This window comes from Sander vitreus, chromosome 11, assembly GCF_031162955.1.
Source record: "Sander vitreus isolate 19-12246 chromosome 11, sanVit1, whole genome shotgun sequence".
In the NCBI taxonomy this organism is placed as follows: domain Eukaryota; kingdom Metazoa; phylum Chordata; class Actinopteri; order Perciformes; family Percidae; genus Sander; species Sander vitreus.
This window is the reverse complement of record NC_135865.1, coordinates 4,264,783-4,283,375: the sequence shown is the minus strand read 5'-3', so window position 1 is coordinate 4,283,375 and position 18,593 is coordinate 4,264,783. Positions and strand designations below refer to the sequence as shown.

At 41.5% G+C, this 18,593-nt stretch overlaps 2 protein-coding genes across 4 annotated transcripts; one reads left to right on the top strand and one right to left on the bottom strand.

The window, feature by feature from the left end:
* Positions 1-603: 603 nt before the first annotated feature.
* akap19 (A-kinase anchoring protein 19) lies at positions 604-7,263 on the bottom strand. Its single transcript, XM_078263142.1, has 2 exons — positions 6,765-7,263; positions 604-5,613 (listed from the first exon to the last, which is right to left on the bottom strand). Exon 2 carries the CDS (start codon positions 5,266-5,268, stop codon positions 5,002-5,004), a length of 267 nt encoding a protein of 88 aa, XP_078119268.1. The 5' UTR covers positions 5,269-5,613; positions 6,765-7,263; the 3' UTR covers positions 604-5,001.
* On the top strand, positions 5,083-16,321 carry mstnb (myostatin b). 3 transcript variants are annotated; one of them, XM_078263138.1, is made up of 4 exons: positions 5,083-5,172; positions 11,564-12,800; positions 13,168-13,538; positions 14,529-16,321. In XM_078263138.1, the coding sequence occupies exons 2-4, from the start codon at positions 12,419-12,421 to the stop codon at positions 14,907-14,909; spliced, it is 1,134 nt and encodes a 377-aa protein (XP_078119264.1). In that variant the 5' UTR covers positions 5,083-5,172; positions 11,564-12,418; the 3' UTR covers positions 14,910-16,321. The 3 variants fall into 3 exon arrangements, with proteins under 3 accessions (XP_078119264.1, XP_078119265.1, XP_078119266.1); XM_078263139.1 differs by having other exon boundaries at positions 5,087-5,172; positions 12,477-12,800; XM_078263140.1 differs by having other exon boundaries at positions 5,088-5,172; positions 12,474-12,800.
* The last annotated feature ends 2,272 nt before the right edge of the window (positions 16,322-18,593 follow it).

The window sequence follows — 18,593 nt, the reverse complement described above, 5'->3', positions numbered from 1 at the left end:
TTAATGGCTAAATAGTTTGAACATTCAGCTTCACTCCAAGAAGTAGTAGTCCAGTAGGCTAGTATTGGTACGATTACTGACCAAACCAACCAAAAGGTTTGGGAACCACTGGTCTAAAAGATCAATAGAGACCACAGTCTGTTACCAATGAATGAGCAAGCAACACATGAAGCAGGTTTCAGAACGGTTAGTTGTGTTTTAATCTTATCTACCTGCTACCTGCTTCACATTTATAGTCTGACTCAATAACACACATCTCCTTTCAACATTAGCCTCTTATAATTTGACAGGATGACCTCCACATACTGTAGGCCATAAACGCTGAGAACACAGTCTGAGTAGTTCTCTCTGCGTCACAGATAAACCCTCATGCTTTATGGCTACCATTTGCTCTTCAAACAAACGCTGGCCAGCAGTCACTTGTAAATCCTTTTGTTTGTTCTTTATGCAGCTGCACTTTTCTTCACTCTCTTACAGGATGCAGCTGATCCCCTTTTGTTTGACAGGTAGTTTAAATAAATACTGCCAAGTGTGTGTGCGTGTGTGTGTGAGGTTCTTCTGAAGTAGTGATTTAGAAAATTATGACACATTTCAATAATGATAGAAGGCATAAATCTGATTTATTGGCATCATCAGTTTTTACACATACTGTATGTACAGTTTGCAAGTTAAATGAACATTGTACTACAGTTATTGTTGATATATTCACAGGCCGACATGGATCATCTTACAGAGCTGTAAGTCATAGAAAGAATCTTTATAGTCAAGTCGGCTCATCTTACTTTTGCTTCAGCTCCTCCTCTCTGACTGCTGTTTGGTCTATGGGTCAGTGACTGTTGTAAAACACTGATACATCAGCGGCATTGTGGGTACAGGAGTCCAAACCCTGTAATCACTTGTGCTAAGATTAACCTGGCATAGATAATGCATTATGGGGTCAGCTGATATGGTTTCAGGCTAATGGCGCAGGTTTGAATCGTGGGCTGATTGTTGAACATTTAAAGGCATAGTTCTAAATTGAAATGCTTTACTTTGCCCAACAGTTTAACATTAGTAGTGTAGGGAATTAAGGATTAAAGGGTTCAATTGTTATTATTGCTCTGGCTGCATAACAACCCATAAGCAACTAATTTAAAGGAGGTGCAACGATTAATCGAGTTGGGCCTCACTATTCGTGACCATCGAGTAAAAATGACACATGTTTTTATATATATATTTTGCCATATATGATAGTAAACTGAACATCTTTGGGTTTTTGACTGTTACACAATTGTTTTCATTATCAATTAATCTGTCAATTCAATCCTTGATGAACTGTTTCATCTATAAAATGTCAGAAAATGGTTGAACAAAACAAGCTATAAAATAGAGATGAAATGAATCGTTAGTGGCAGCCCTAATTGAATCCATACCAAAGGGCACGGCGGCCTTCCAGACCCTGCGCCTCAGGGAACCTATCCTTCTGAATAAATCTTGCAAAAAGTGTTGGTGGCCAATTCAGCAGCCTATCCATCTCTGTCCAAACACCTGCTGGTATTTAATAATTTAAAATGGTTGACCTTTAAAAACTACAAATGACGGTTTCCAAAGGGAAGCACTGGCAGACCTTCAGTCAGTGTTAAAAGCATCAACTGGAAGACACAGATGTTTGAATAAAGACAGGCGTTCACATTGGATCAGACTTTTAACTCCTTGTGGTGCAGATTCAGCCCCTTCACGGCTGTCTGAAGAAGGTTCTTCTTTTAGGCAACCACGAGACATATCTTTGCCAGAGTTCCAAAAACTGAACCTCTTGTGAATTTGTAAACAAAGGTGATCCCACAATTTGTAAAAAAAAAAAATAAAAAAAAAAATGAAACTAACATGTGATGACATTACACTCAAAATGCACAGTAAAGCCTGACATCAACATTATGGCAACATCTTTAATGTATCGCTTAAAGAAATCGATCCCAATGACCCGGTTTAGTGTCCGTATACTCGTCTTTAAAAGCAACATGACAAATAACATGACTCAGCATCCTCCAGCATGTAAACCGTAAAGAAATATGCATCTTTAATTGCATGAACCGACCATCTCATTCTCCTCACACTGCCATAAGCTCTTTCTGTGCTTTTGAAACAGGCCTTTTGTTTTTGTTTTATCCCAACATTGACCCAAACTGTGTTCAGCACAAAAGGGATATTAGCCTTTATCATTTTATCTGACGCAAAAAACAAATGTCATCTGATTTAAGAATTAGGAATATGGCGTGTGGAGAACAGTGTCATCTCTAATCTTTAGTGTGTTCATAACATGTTTGGGACGACCCCAACTGTCCACACAGATTAGTACAAGTTATGTTTTAGGAGTTGACTTTCAGAGTGATGTGTGTGGGAAGGTGTTTTATAGCACACATTGTGTTCCTTTGGGGGGAAAAAAACCTCTCTCTGTCAGCAGACATTTGATCAGTCATCACCCAGCGGCTCACCCGAACTAAGGTGTTTTTGAATGATGCTGCCCTTCACTAAAATGGGCACAGTTTCAGACAGCACTGAAACATCTGTATTGGTTAGACTTCCCAACACAATGTGACATAACACGGCCAGTGTTCTGTCAATACTGAAACACTGTTAGTGCTATAAGAGAAGACCTGGGGAGAAGGCAAGTGCAGAGACAAATACCCTGCCAGTGTTTGATATGGCTTATCAGCTTATGTTGAAGGTATCGGTTACTGGTTCCTTCTATTATGCTAATTACTACAACACTATTCAAAGCTGTTATTACTGCAAATAGTTATGTGGCAGTTTAAGTGTCCTCATTGCTTTTCAGTAGCTAGCAATGTGACTTGAATTTTGGGCAAATCCCAATGACATCATTTAGAGTACCTGTGCACCAATCTGCAGCTCCACTACCTCTCTGTCCAGTGGACAAAGACCTGTACAATGTCCCCTCGGATATAAATAGAAAATAAGTAGAAAACAGTGTTGGGCTCATAATAACATTCATTAAGGACTTTGGCGGTTGTGAACCTCTATTCCAAATATATCTACTCTATTAGTTTGTATTGTTGCCCTCGATTATGAAGCAGCACCACACTATTTTTTTAAGAGCCCCTATTATTCTCCTTTTTAGCATCATATTTGTACTCTTGGGGTCTACTGGAATAGGTTTACATGATTTGATGTTTAAAAAACATATGTTTCTCATACTGTCCATTGCTGCAGCTCCTCTGCCTGAAACGCTCTGTCTGAGTTCTTTCTGCTCTGATTGGTCAGCTGGCCCACTCTGTTGTGATTGGTCAACTTAATTCAAACAAGCCGTAGGGTGGGCTGTGCTTGCTCAGGCGTTGTCTCGCTTTGCCAGACCTTCCTCCACAGCACGGAGGAGGACGGTTTGGCCAGGGGCGTAGCACAAAATTCTGGGCCCTGTAGAAAGGCATTTTCTATGGGCCCCTCCCCGCATCCACAGCTATTCATTCTAGCATCTTTTTGGGCCCTCCTCACATGAGGGCCCTGGGTATTCAGTCCCCTCCCCCCCCCCAGTCCGACGCCCCTGGGTCTGGCTAGTCCACTGAGCAAAATAGCCTCGGGAAGTAACTTGTTTCGGTGGGACGTGTACGTTCAAAAGTTGTTTTAGTCGTGAAACAGAAAACTCAGATTGGACAGATAGTCTAGCTAGCTGTCTGGATTTACCCTGCAGAGATCTGAGGAGCAGTTAACCATAGTCCTTAGAAATCCACCGGGGTTTAGAACGCCAACACAACGAAAGGGGAAGGCAACTGATATCCAGCCGAAAAGAGCGTGATCTGGCGGAATTCACAGCGGCGCCGGAGCAATCCCGGAAATGGAACATCAAGGATATAGAATAGCTCAGACAGCACCTATGGGCGGCACATACCTATATAGCACACTAAAAGACAAAAAAGCATAATAGGGGCTCTTTGAGAAGTCATATATAGACTTTTATAGAGGTTTGCATATATGTGCTGTTGTCCTCTTTAGGGCAGATGGCAGTAGTTATCAGTTAGGCTTTGTACAATAACACAATGTTGACAAAAAAGAAACTAGGCCTACAACATTTCAGCTAAAACCATGTGTTTTTTTGTTTTGTTTTTTAACTCCAGTTCTGTTGACGAGCCAAATCCTTTTTTGAAAAAGTCTGTCAATCCTTTCCCTGGTTTCTTTGTGGCTGAGAGGCCAGCAGGTCTCCAGTGATCTGGGTCCTGATGTCAAAGTTCCCAAACTGTGTATACAGAATATCCTGGAGTGCAGGAAACACATCATTTCCTGGACTCATTTTGAGACAATGCCTGCTGGATGGAGGGCTGCGGTCGAGGCTGCCTAATGGCAGTGGGAGAAGGCGAGCCGCAGGATCTCCAGGGAGGCCATTAAGGGAGAACTTCAGCACGCAGAGCTTTTTGGAGACCAGAAAGAGCTGGACAGCTGGGTGTGTTTCTGACCTGGTGACACCAGTGTTTTTTTGTTTTTTTAAGTGAGAGTTTTCACCAAATGAAGGGATCTATTAATAACTTCCTCTGCAAGAGGAGGGAATCTTGGCCCTGGGACAGCATCAATGGTCGGGATAGAGTTTCACTGGCAAGGAAGAACATTACAATTCCAGGCAATATCTGATAGGATTTCTTGCTTTGCGTTATGAGTCCAGCCCTAGAGAGCCAACACATCCTGGGAGAGGGGACAAATAAGCTCTGAGAAAGATGATACCAAGTGAAGACACTCCAGGCTCCGGCTCTGAGACAGATAATCACAGGACACATGGATCAGAGTGCTTTGGCCGCTTTGGAGGAGGGTTTTTAGGTTCAATCCAAAAGTAGGTCAAAACTGAATTACTGGCAGCTCATTCATATTCCTGCTCACAGCAGAGAAATGCTTGAAGGACTCATTCTGAATGAAGGTGTTTGAGACTATCGGCCTTGTTTAATCACATGTAGAACCTCCAGTATCGAGGCCAAGGCAGTCTTGGCTTGGCCCGGCCCTCCCACTGGGACATCCCGTCCCATGTCACGGCACGTCACATTCAATGTAAGGGATGTCGCTGTAGCGGCGGTCTACCTCCACCCACTGCTGCACGGCCCGGGCCACGATCTCCTCGGACAGCCTCTGGGCGAACTCCTGCAGCACTGGGTTGACCGAGGGGGAGCTCTCCGACGAGTCCATCTCTGAGTGAACCAGGTAGGCTTTCTCCCCCCTCGCTTTTCCTTCCGTCTTCTCTGTGAAGTTCGCATTTTGGGCTGCAGAGTCACTCCTCTTGGATTTGACACACCCCATACTCTGGAGGATGTAGCATTGATTGACTTTAGGGTGGGAGATGTGCGGTGGCAGTAAGGTGCGAAGAGTCTTTGGTTAGATTTCAAACCCACGCGTCAATGTTTTCATTTTGATTCTGGAAGTGAGGACTCAGTCCATCTCTCTGCTGTGGTCGCCTTGGTGCTTCTGTCATCCACTCCCACTCTCATCCATGTCTGAGTGGCAGCACGTGTGACGATCAGTATTAGGCAGTAGAGGGTGGTGATTTAGAGGGCGCTGGGGGGGCGACCGGCTAGGAGGCCCATCCCTGTGTGGGTCTGCTGGCGTCAGTGCTGCTCTCTTGCTGGCTAGCACTCCCTTTCTCAACTGCAGAGAGAAAGAGAGTGGAACGAGAGCAGATTAATCAATTAGTTGTCAACTCTGAAATGAATGTATGACCAACTATTTTGATAATCGATTATTGTATTTGTGTAAAAAGTCTCTGATTCTCAAAAATGTATTTGAGTTCAGAGTTTAAAGTCAGAATTCTGACTTTAAACTCTGAACTCAAATAAAAAAAATTAAAAAATTAAATTTGGCCCTAATTCTCTTCCGTAGATTCCAGCTTCTTAAATGTGAATATGTTCTAGTTTCTTTTCTCCTCTGTGACAATAAACTGAATATCTTTTGAGTTGTGGAGTACACTGACTGACATTTTTCACCATTTTATAGACCAAACAACCAACTAGTAAATAATCAACCGATTAATCGACAGTAAAAAATAATCGTTAGTCGCAGCCCTAAAAGACATAGAGATTGAACGTTTTTCACGGTGTCTGTGGTAAACTGGCTCCAGCGGCTGTCTCGGGGTCAAGGCCTCTGGCGGCTAACCTCTGCAGGGTCATTTTTAAACACGCTCTGCTCTTCTGCACATCAAATGTGTTACTCCATCAACTCCCACTTCCTCTACCACAGTGTTTTAGGACTCAATCCCTGGGCCTATTTTGTATTGCATGCCACAGACGTCTGTCACTGGCTTGAGTGCACTGATGCTGTTTTGATGTAAGCCTGTGTCTCCCATCTGTTCCACTAGCCGAGCCTCATAGCCTGATTCACAGTGACAGCTCCTGTTGTAGGACTATACAGGCCTGGGTGCACAGCAAACATGGGCTTCATTCAGAAAGCTGCATGCTGTAGTCTCCCTGGGAGTAAAACAACATTTGGAGGTGCACTCAACACAGGACTCTGAAGTGTCACAAAATCCTTTCTGATATTATGTTAATGAGCTTAAATAGTGGTAAACGTTAATTAAAAAAAACGTTTTAAAAAAAGTAGGCTAAACCTAATGTTAATGTGCACCACCAAAGTGTCAGAGCATCCTCTAGCTGTCAAACAGACGCATGGGATTTGGATTAAACCTGATGATGGATTTATGTGAAGCACACAGACAGTGCAGACTGAGTTTAAACCTCAGCAAACATGAGATCAAAATGAACATGTCACCAGAATGCGCTGTGATCCTGTAGAGCTGTACATACTTTTAACAGAGTGTGGCAAATGCGTCAGGTTTTTCTCCATTCCAACCAAAAAGAATCCGGTGACAGAAGATATAACCCAAGGTCGTTCAAGTGAATAATAATCCGGACATCATCTGCTGTGGCGGGCTGGGTTCTACTGCCTTCTCTTCAGCTCTTCAAACAGCATCCGAGCGATTTCAACTTGACACGTTATCAATTTCGTGAAACGTGTAAAGAAACAAAATGATCTCCCAAGTTTCTGCTGCTGGCTGGTTTGGTTTATGTGGGATGAAGCGCTCCGCAGAGAGGAAAAAAAAAATCCCAACCTGGTGCACCAGACGGCGGGTTGGTTAACCCTGTTGCCTTCACGCCGGTTACCGCCGAGTGGAGCTCTTCAGCAGAGCGGAAATCAGAGGTCTAGACTGTCTTCAGCCTAATGGCATTCCACGGCAACTACCGAGCTGCTGCGGTGCTCCGGAGGAGAGCGAGTCCGGCCGCCGCGCACTCACAGCGGCTCTGCAGCTGAGTCTGCACCGCCGCGGCCTGCGCCGACACTGCCATCTGGCGGCGACACTGAGAACTACTGCATGTGAAAAATGACCACACTGATGTTCAGTGTGTTTTCATCAGTGTTGGGGAAATCATTCAGATTCTTCACTTAAAGCTGTAAACTCGAAGCTTTTCTTTTAAATAAATGCTATGCTCTATCGCTGAAGGAGGTAAAACAACGGCCCACTGATAAAAGTATTGCAATAGTTATATATTTGCAGTATTACGAAGTGGGTATCAGGCGTGATGTATACTTAAAAAATCCTGTATTACAGTTTTTCTCCATTGCATACACAAAAAAACAGAACTATGCACACAGTTCTGAAACTTGAAGCTCATGTATCAACAGCAAGACTCCAGACCATAGAAATAGGTTGAGATTCACTCTATTTCTATGCTCCACACTGCTAAACTCCCAGCAAAATGTCATTCTTTTCACTGAAATAGAAATTCTAAATCAACCAGGACTGAAACCTCATATTTGGAACCTCAAATTTGTCAATTGGCACCTGCTAGATGATCTTGGTTTGGTGCAGCAATATTTAAATGTTTGCATCTGCTGAGGAGTTTGATGTGAAAAAACAAACAAATAGCTTAATATTTTCTGTGAACTGTAACTGTGAATTAACATCCCTTAATTTTTTTTTGATTAACAATTTTTTTTAACCATACAACTCGCAACATGAACACTCATCCCCTTCTATCATCACCACCCACCCAGACAAAAATCAAGAAAAGATGACACACAATATTCCAGATCATTCAACAAAATAGACAATAATCCATAAACCAAATAAACATGTATAAATGACATCACCATAAGCCCATCATGTCTCTCCCCAGCACAAAGATTCTTAGGAGTCTTCCAGAAAGTTCAGGTACTTTCCCCATTTTATAGTATAGACATCCAACCTGGCAATCTGGCCACCCTGGCCATCTCACAAGCCCCCTCCTGGATTGACGGCAGCCCTTCATTCTTCCATCCTCTTAAAAGAATCAGTCTGGCTATCATTAAACTAGTCTGGACCCAGCTTCTTATGTGCTTATCCATCCCACTTAGGATTGACCCATCTCCCAGGACAAATCATCTTGGACTGAATGGAACCTGGGTCCCTGCAATCCCACAGAGGGTTTCCTGTACAGTATTCCCGTCCAAAATTCCTGGACCTTATCACAGGACCATAGGACATGAAGTAATTGAACTAATCACATAAAGTCATAGTGACTTGATCACTATGACTTTTAACGGCGAGCAGCAGGAATTATTAACACATCCTGCATTCATTGATCACGAGTCATGCATTAGTTAACTACCTCTGCTTTATATACTGTTGGTAGTTTATTCTATACCAATGCATTACTTTACAAGCTCATCACATGTTTTGTATATAAAATCCTAATTGTCAAAGAAACTAGTTGTAAAATAAATGAAGTGGAGTAAAAAGTGCACTTTTTCCCTTTCATACATCATTTCCATTCCATAAATGTCAATTTAATTAAGTCAAACACTTACTGCCTACATGTGCCACAGAAGAGATATCTTATTATCACTGAAGTAACTTATCAGCCAAAGTGAGAAAGAATTGCCTAACACAATGACAAAAAAAAGATCTACCATTACTACGCACAGCATATTCAATATTTGTGTGGGTTGTAACTATTCAACGCTTTTGCAAGAATATGGTAGAACACCACCTATATGAAGAATTCCAATATGTTATTTCCACGGTTTAGGAAAGGTCAACCAATATTTGTGGACATGAGCTACTCTCTCTCTCTCAAAGCCAGAAACCAGAGAAGTAAGTCTCAAACTTGTGATGTCATCAAGTATAAAGTCTGGAGATGCTCCGTAGACAATTAATGGGAGACTGATTTTGTTTTCTTTTTTTATACCCCGATGAGCTTTATTCTGTTGTAATGTTCCCATATACTAAGAACATTCCCCTGGGTGCTTTCACTGCCGTCTATAACATCTTTTCCAATTCATTGTCTATGGAACACTTTATGGGTTACCTGATGATATCACACATTTGAGTTTTAGCAATCTAGTTTTTGGATTTGGGAGAGAGTTGTTCATATTTTCTAATAACACTGGACTGTCCTAAGACCATGGAAATAACATGTATGAATTTTGAAAATGAGCGTGGTTACCCTTTAACAGACAGTTACAGCTGTGCTGTCTCATGAAAATGACAATATATGTCAATTAAACAACCAATCAGAACTAGATAAATGGGCTTTTCACAGTATCTCATGTAGGACTTTATGAATCAGAAGCTTGCAAGCCAAAATTAGTTTTGAATTAGTATCTCATAATTAGAAGTTAAGCCCAAGCTTGGACTTAATACAACCTAAAGCAATTTTGACTCACTCTGAGATTTTCATTTTTGTCATTTCTAATCTTTATTTTTTTCTGCTAGGACTTGTTTTCAACGTAAGTTATATGAGTAGGCCTATACAATTTAAAAATAATAATTATTATATTATGATGAAAATGTATACGTCATTTTAAAAATGATTCAGCAATGTGTCATGGTGCATTAAGCTAATATGAGAAGGATAGCTATTGTATGTAAGTGTGATCTATACCAACTTATGAAACAGCCTTTTATCTAGCTAGATCGCCTAAATATCTTAAATCCTAAATGCCTTTGTTCATTTATAACGCATTCTCTTATTCCTTAAGGACCATTCTATTAATGCCCTGATTTATAAGATGCATTTTGTGGACTTTATAAATTCAGATTGGATTAGAGTAATCATAAGTCTTTAAGCAACTAAAATATTTAGTCAACCATCACCATCGTTTTCATGCTGTCATACATGAATGTCACACTTGAGAGAGGGGAGTTGACTCTGAATGCACCTGGAGTACACTATAAAAAAACACACATGCTCTGTTAAACAATCCCACTGGTTAGGTTCAGGGTCACTGATGTTACTCATCGAAGCTCACTGGAAAGTATGGGGCGCTAAATGTGAACATTCAGATCCAAATTTTATAGCTGATATATTTTGGTTATTTAGCTCACTTGTGTAAAACAACATGTTATATGTAATTGTCAACAATCTGTTTATAAAAGTAAAATAAAAAGTGAAATGTTAAATCTAAATCTAAATGTTAAATCTAAATGTTAAATGTAGAGCTAAATGTTTAGAAATATGCAAATAGACCACGCCCCTTGCAGTGTCCCCGCCCACACCACTGACTGTGGATCAGCAGGGGAAACAAAGAATACAATAGGCTTTGCATATTTACTAAACATTTAGCTTTACGTTTAACATTTATCTTTTTTATTTAACATTTAGATTTAACATTTAGATTTAGATTTAAATGACTCATATTATGCTTTTTGGCTTTTCCCCTTTCCTTTATTGTGTTATATATCTTTTTGTGCACGTTATAGGTTTACAAAGTGAAAAAGCCCAAAGTCCACCCCAAAGGGACTTACCATCTCCAACAGAAAACACTGTTCACAAACTGCTCCAAACAGCTCTATTGTAGTCCAGCCTTTACTTCAGAGACAAACATGGTCACTTTGTAACACACGTTATGATGCTCGCCTAGCTGCTAGCATGGCACGGCCTCATACTCTGCTTCTGACTGGCTAGTAGTCCTTACCTAGCTACTGTCAGGGCATGCCCTCATACTCTGCTTCTGACTGGCTAGTAGTCTACAGGGTACTACCTGGCACGCTCTACTCTGCTTGGACTGCGAAATTTGCACTGGCTACTGATCGACTCCCAACAAAGATGGAACAGAAGTGAGATGTCTCACTCTGTAGCTAAAACAAAGAGCTCAACACACAGGGTGAAAAGAGGAGCTGCAGCAATGTGCAGTACAACAAAAATATGGTGTTTTTTGAAAATTAAACCTATTCTGATATAACCTCTAAATACAATTATGAACCTGAAAATGAGCATAATATGAGCACTTTAACATTTAGATGTAACATTTAGATTTAATATTTAGATGTAACATTTAGATTTAATTATTAGATTTAACATTTAACTTTAATTTGACTTTCATAAGCATATTGTTGACAATTGTATATTGTATGTAACATGTTTACACTAATTTCTGTCTCAAATGTGAGAAAAATGATCTGCATGTGAGGAAAGTGAGCTTAATAATACAAATATTTTAGCTGTTAAATTGTATCTGAATGTTGACATTTGGCGCCCCATAGGAAAGTGTCTTTACCTCGATGCGTTTCATTTTCCAACCTATTTTTCTTTTCATTTGACCTCATACCCTCCGAATGATTCAGGTCGCCATGTGGGTGCTGGACATACTTGGAGGATGATGGCATTTCTGAAGTGAACGATGCCAACTTGCCACACGATGGCACTATCTTCTCATGTGCTAAAACAAGGTTTCACCAACAAGGATTTAAAACAAGTCCAGGGTTTTCTTTATCTTTGCTGATTATTGTTTTTAATCCCTGCACGGAGAACTATGCACTGTGTGTTCAGCTTCTCAAAGGGAAACCTGATCTGAACAGACTTCACCTCAAGAAGGACTTTGACTAATACTGTAACTTATTTTTTTCTTAAAAATGAACAGTATTCAACAACCAGACAGACAGTCTTTACCCGTGTCCCTGCCGTTAAAGACAATTCGCAGTTTAAAACGCAAATTTGACAAAAACATTTGAGAGCGTATTCCATAGCACAGACTACACACGGATCCTATTATCTGGAATTCTTTCATAATATGCAGCAGATATTTTGTTAATTGGTGGTGATATAACTTCATCAGGTTCATCACAACGTTATAGACAGTCCGGTCTGCGGCCCTGAGCGCATTGCGTAATCGCTGTAAGAAAAGTGCATTTCTCCATCTGTGGACACGTTCAGCACATGCTCACAGTCTCCATCCCTTTATGGTTTGACAACGAAAAAAACTTTTCATGTCAGTCGGTTAAAATTCATTGTTGCCTGTCCAGCCAATCATAGTTTTTGACGACACAAAAGAGGCTAAAGTTGGAGTATAAAAAGGTGTGCGCTAATAAAGTATGATGCCTATCAGTGTGGGACATTAATCCAAAGCCAGTGCCGCCGCGCGTTAGGTCCAGCACACACCGAGGGATCTTTTTTAAACCAAACCGCACACCTTAGAGACAATGCCTTTGTCTCAGACTGTGCTGTATCTCAGCTTGCTGATTGCTTTGGGTCCAGTAGTTTGGAGTGACCAAGAGACGCACCAGCAGCCCTCCGCCAGCAGCCCGGAGGACACGGAGCAGTGCTCCTCTACCTGCGAGGTCCGCCAGCAGATTAAAACCATGCGATTAAACGCGATCAAATCTCAGATTTTGAGCAAACTGCGAATGAAAGAAGCTCCTAATATCAGCCGAGATGTGGTGAAGCAGCTGCTGCCCAAAGCGCCGCCGCTGCAGCAGCTCCTCGACCAGTACGACGTGCTGGGAGATGACAACAAGGAGCTGGTTATGGAGGAGGACGATGAGCATGCCATCACGGAGACAATCATGATGATGGCCACTGAACGTAAGTTTTTATTTGGCTTTGTTTTTGCATGATGCAAAAAGGACCCGCTCAGACGTCTCCGTGATAGGGTTTTACGCACGGGACAGAGCGCACTGGAGACGCTTTCGGTAGTCTTTATTTTGACAACACGTAGCTTTACCAGGGTTTGATACAGGGAATGTGGTACACCAACATTACCAAGGTTTAAAACTGCTTATGAGTTGGTGCATTTTGGCAGACAGCGCGCGTGATTGCGCACAGATTGTAGGGTTTTCTAAACTTTAGTTCACATGTCGAGTCAGGGATGTTTATGTACACCAGTTTATTTCTGTCTGAAAGTTTTTGTAGATGGTCTTTAAAGCTTTTCTCTCTGTGTGTCTTTCTGCAGCCGAGTCCATCGTCCAGGTGGATGGAGAACCGAAGTGCTGCTTTTTCTCTTTTACTCAAAAGTTCCAAGCCAGTCGCATAGTCCGGGCTCAGCTCTGGGTGTATCTGCGGCCGGCGGACGAGGCGACCACTGTGTTCCTGCAAATCTCCCGCCTGATGCCGGTCACAGACGGGAACAGGCACATACGCATCCGCTCTCTGAAGATCGACGTGATGGCCGGGGTCAGCTCTTGGCAAAGTATAGACGTCAAGCAAGTGTTGGCCGTGTGGCTGCGGCAGCCGGAGACCAACTGGGGCATCGAGATCAACGCCTTCGATTCCAGGGGAAATGACTTGGCCGTGACGTCTGTAGAGCCTGGAGAGGACGGACTGGTGAGCTGAACCTTTATTTTACATTCAAACCTCATGATCAAGTGTTTACTATAAGTGATACCTAGCAGTCGATCTCGTCATCAGTACAGGAGTAGACAGTGTCACTATAGCTGGACTCCTGCCCTCATCAATATCATTCCTATTACAATAGATTACAATAAACGCACAATCCTGTATGCTTCTTTATCTTCTTGTTCATGTCTAGGTGCATTTTGGCAGACCCATGGACAATAAGCACACAGATAGTAGGGTTTCCAAAACTTAAGTTTAAATGCCATTAAATGTTCATTTACACCAGTTTATTTCTGTCTGTAAGTTTCAAGCATAGCTTTTTTCTTCTTCTTCTAAAAGTCCAGTTTCTAATTTGGTTCAAAAAAGCATTTTTGGGTTCTCTATTGTACTGTCCTGAGGTTTTAACTTAAGGCGTCCTGAGGTTTTAGTGCAGAGAGGAGAGGCTTTGCAGAGTCAGCAGGTGGTTAAACATTCATGCATTTCACTGCTGGAAGAGGGAATCAAGATTTAAGACTTTTGAAAGCTGTTAATCAACACAGACTCCATGCAGGCGCACACCTGCATTTGGACAAATGCCCGGTCCACAATAACCTCAAATCTTATTGCTTGATTACATAAAAGTTCACCTGCCCCACATTCTTTAAAGTATTCTGTGTGACTGTGCACATCAGAGTAATTGCCTGCACACACACACACATACACACTGCTGCTATCAATGGCAAACACTTATCATACGGCTCAAACACCATCACTGGGCTCTGAGGCAATTAGAAAACCTAGACGGCTGTGGTTAACCAACCATCAGATGATTTAATTTCTTTAAAACTCAAAGTTTCATAATATTATCGTGCCATGTTTGAAAACCAGCTGCCAAAGGTCGAGGGCACCAGATTAAAAGATGTAAAATGAATGCTGTCATCCGCCTCCTTTTGCAAACCAGTTATATCCAAAATGCTCACACACGCTCTGTCGTTGCAGCAACCATTCATGGAGGTGAAGATCTCAGAGGGCCCCAAGCGTGCCAGGAGAGACTCAGGCCTGGACTGTGACGAGAACTCTCCAGAGTCCCGCTGCTGCCGTTATCCGCTCACAGTGGACTTTGAAGACTTTGGCTGGGACTGGATTATTGCCCCAAAGCGCTACAAGGCCAACTATTGCTCCGGGGAGTGTGAGTACATGCACTTACAGAAGTATCCGCACACCCACCTGGTGAACAAGGCTAACCCCAGAGGGACCGCAGGCCCCTGCTGCACCCCCACCAAGATGTCGCCCATCAACATGCTCTATTTTAACCGAAAGGAGCAGATCATCTATGGCAAGATCCCTTCCATGGTGGTGGACCGTTGTGGATGCTCTTGAGTTGGGACGGAGACCCTGGCGAGAGGGAGGGGAGCACGGAGGGGCCATGGCTCGGTCCGGCCTCCAGCTTCAGACTTTTTGACACAACCAATCCACCAGTTCCAATGCTTTCCTGCAGAACACGGTGCAGTAGAACCAGAGTAGAAGCCACAAACAGCCCGACCTTCCCACAGGGCAGCGCTTTTCACAACTGGCATAGCTCTTACTTTTCTTTCCTCCAATGAAATCTTAGCCATAGAGGCTTGAAGTCAGATGGATGCAGAAACATACATACGCACACTCACACACCTGCTGGACCTTGGAGTGAATGTAGACAGAAATTATCAAAGTTAACCAAAAACTTGTTTTTTTCCTGTCTCTGTGTTCTGTGCCGTCCATTTATACACACACGCCAACAGATTATACTCGTACGCCATCTACTCCACTCCACTCGTAGCCAACATACAAGCTATTACACTTTTTGCTAAGCTATGTGTTTGTGATAATCATTTTTCGAGTTATGTTTTCAGAGTGAAACCAGGAATCCTCATGGACTTTTTGAAAGGGCTTGGAAAAACCCAGCTGGAGACACTTTGGAGTGATATTTCACACTGGTAGAACATGTTTTAGTACACACAGGTTCGTAGGAGTCAAGAAAAAAATTAAACTGACTGCACGGCAAACCCTTAGTCACTCCCACATTACTACTGCCATTTATAAAGACCCAGCCAAACATTGCAACATTACTAATTTGGAAAATTAAGCAGGTTATTTATCTTTCCTTTGTTGGCTCAAACTTTGAGTTCTAATTTTGTGAGAATTCGGGAATAAACCCCTAAATGCAGGTGGCGGCACGGTGGTTGATCATCTCGACATCCTATTGACATAAAAATGTTCCACCAGGTTGAAGTAGCACTTTAGGTTTTGACACGTCTTCATGTACTCTACCATACATACGCGCAGCAACATACCCAACTGAGGAGCGTTCTTGCTCGGTCATAATCTCCACTATCCAACAAAACAGCCTGACCTGCCCGATAAACTTGAATTATTCTGATTGTAAATTCACATTACTGGACAGAAGGACTTGAACTGAAGGCACAATGAATGCAGCCTACAAATGAAAAATGTGTTAAAGACAGAGAAGATGGATTGTCGAGATGTATGAATGTTGAGATCGTGCTTAAACTCTGTCTTACAAACAACACAGTTTGCACTATGGCACACCAATAGAAAGAATTGGTTGCTACAAAAGTTGTAAAAACTGATTTTGATATGTTTGCTAATTTGTATTGTATACATATGCCATTGTTTCCATTAGGAGTTGCCTTTCTAAACCACTGTTGGTAAATGTATAAAAACCACAATCTAGCAAGATGAAAGATGTAATACAGCAACTCTATATACTTGTTTTAACAAATAAAGTTTCTAGCTTGTTTGTTGAGTTCCGTTTCTTTGAGTATTTTGTTCCTACGCTACATTCAGACATTATGTCTGACCAACTGCACTTTACAGGAAGCAAGTATGCTCATTTTCTATAAATCTGAGCTTTAACTGTTGTATTAGTTGCATTGAATTGAATTCAGATTCATGTAAATTCCTGGAATATGTGGAGGAATGTGCATCGTCTTCTTGCATACAATTTCAGAATCGTACACAATATGAAATCATCACTTGCAGACATAAAACACTCCAGTCTTATTCTTTTGATAAACTACTGCAGTTTATCAGACGAATAAGACTGGAAATGCCAAGTGCCTTCAGAAATGACTTAGTGTTATTCTGCTGACTCAGATGATATCCAAACCTGATGTTACAGTATGACAACAACCTGAACATCGCAGCACCATTCACAGCTGAGAATCTTTATGTCTTCAACAAATGGTGTAAACTGATAGCTTACACAGGCTGTGTGTGTGTGTGTGTGTGTGTGTGTGTGTGTGTGTGTGTGTGTGTGTGTGTGTGTGTGTGTGTGTGTGTGAGACACACACACACACACACACACACACACACACACACTGTCTACCTGACTACACCTGCACAATCCCATCACCATAAGCCTGTTTTATCACGAGCATAATTCAGCCCAATTTCCCTGACTTTGCCTTTTTTTCAGTGAAGGGATGTTGAAAGTATTGCTGTCTAATGAGAGGATGTGAACTCTGGTGCGCTCTGACAGCATGACCTATTCGAGTGACGGCCTCATTGAGGCTTGACTTCCGCCCAGTAGAGGGCGAATTGAGCACTGCCCCTGAGAGCCACTTCCTTTCCTGCTGAGAGCTGGAAAGCTGCCATGACGATCGGCAGAGCACAGCAGAGAGCAGACTCTGGGTAGAGTGGATCCACAGAACTTCTTTTCCCTGGGGGGAGGTTTTTAGACTCTACCCTACTCCGTTTGCTGGTGACGGGGGGAAAGTGTCTGAAAAGATTTGTAATCAACAGAGCACTCTGTAAAGGTTAAATACCAAATTCAATATGATTTGTAATAATGATTGCAGATTTACTAGCAACTATCTCCATCCTTGTATATGTTCATACAACTGTGCTGTCTCAATCTATAGTTTGACATATATTGAAACTATTGGAGCGTCTAATACTCTCCAACAGTTTCCAACTCTTTACTTTCACATTATTGCTAATGTGTGTCTTAAAAGTGTCTTAAAACTTAGCAATTGAAGAGTATGACAATATCATTGCTCCCAGGTGTAAACGTCAGTTAAACTTGTTTTTATAGCTTTCCAGCACTAGTTTAAATTTTACACAACTCTATGACTTCTATTTAAATGTTACAGCTGTGTAACATTTAAATAGAAGTATATATATATATATACACACACACACTACCGGTGAAAAGTTTGGGGTCACTTAGAAATTTCCATTCCACTCCATTATAGACAGAATACCAGCTGAGATCAGATGCATTGTTTTTTTAACCAGAGAAGCAGCTTTCAGATTACATTATGTGCATAATTGCAAAAGGGTTCTCCAATGTTTTCTCAGTTAACCTTTTAAAATGATATCACTAAAACAGAATGTGCTTTTTGAATATTGGATGAATGGTTGCTGATAATGGGCAATGTAGATATTGCATTAAAGATCAGCCACTTCTTTCTACAACAGTCGAAAACCCTTTTGCAATTATGTAAGAACATAATGTAATCTGAAAACTGCTGCCCTGATTAAAAAAACAATGGTGGAATGGAAATTTCTAAGTGACCCCAAACTTTTGACCGGTAGTGTGTGTGTGTGTGTGTGTGTGTGTGTGTGTGTGTGTGTGTGTGTGTGTGTGTGTGTGTGTGTGTGTGTGTGTGTGTGTATATATAATAATGTATATGTATATATAATGTATATAATATTTATATATATTATGGCATGCCGTTTAGGAAATTATTATATGTATGTGAAGTCTGAATATATTGAATGAAAGTCTGAATATATTGAATGAACCTCAAATATATTGAATGAACCTCAAATATATTGAATGAACATTTAATATATTGAATGAACATTTAATATATTGAATGAACTTTGAATATACTGAATGAACGTCAGAATATATTGAAGGAAAGTCTGAATGTATTGAATGAAAGTCTAAATATACTGAATGAAAGGCGTGTTGATGTTAGCCTGTTGAAAGGGACCTGCCTGACCAGAGAGGTTCCTTTCATTCAGTCTTACATGATTGGGAGAACGGTACTGGATACG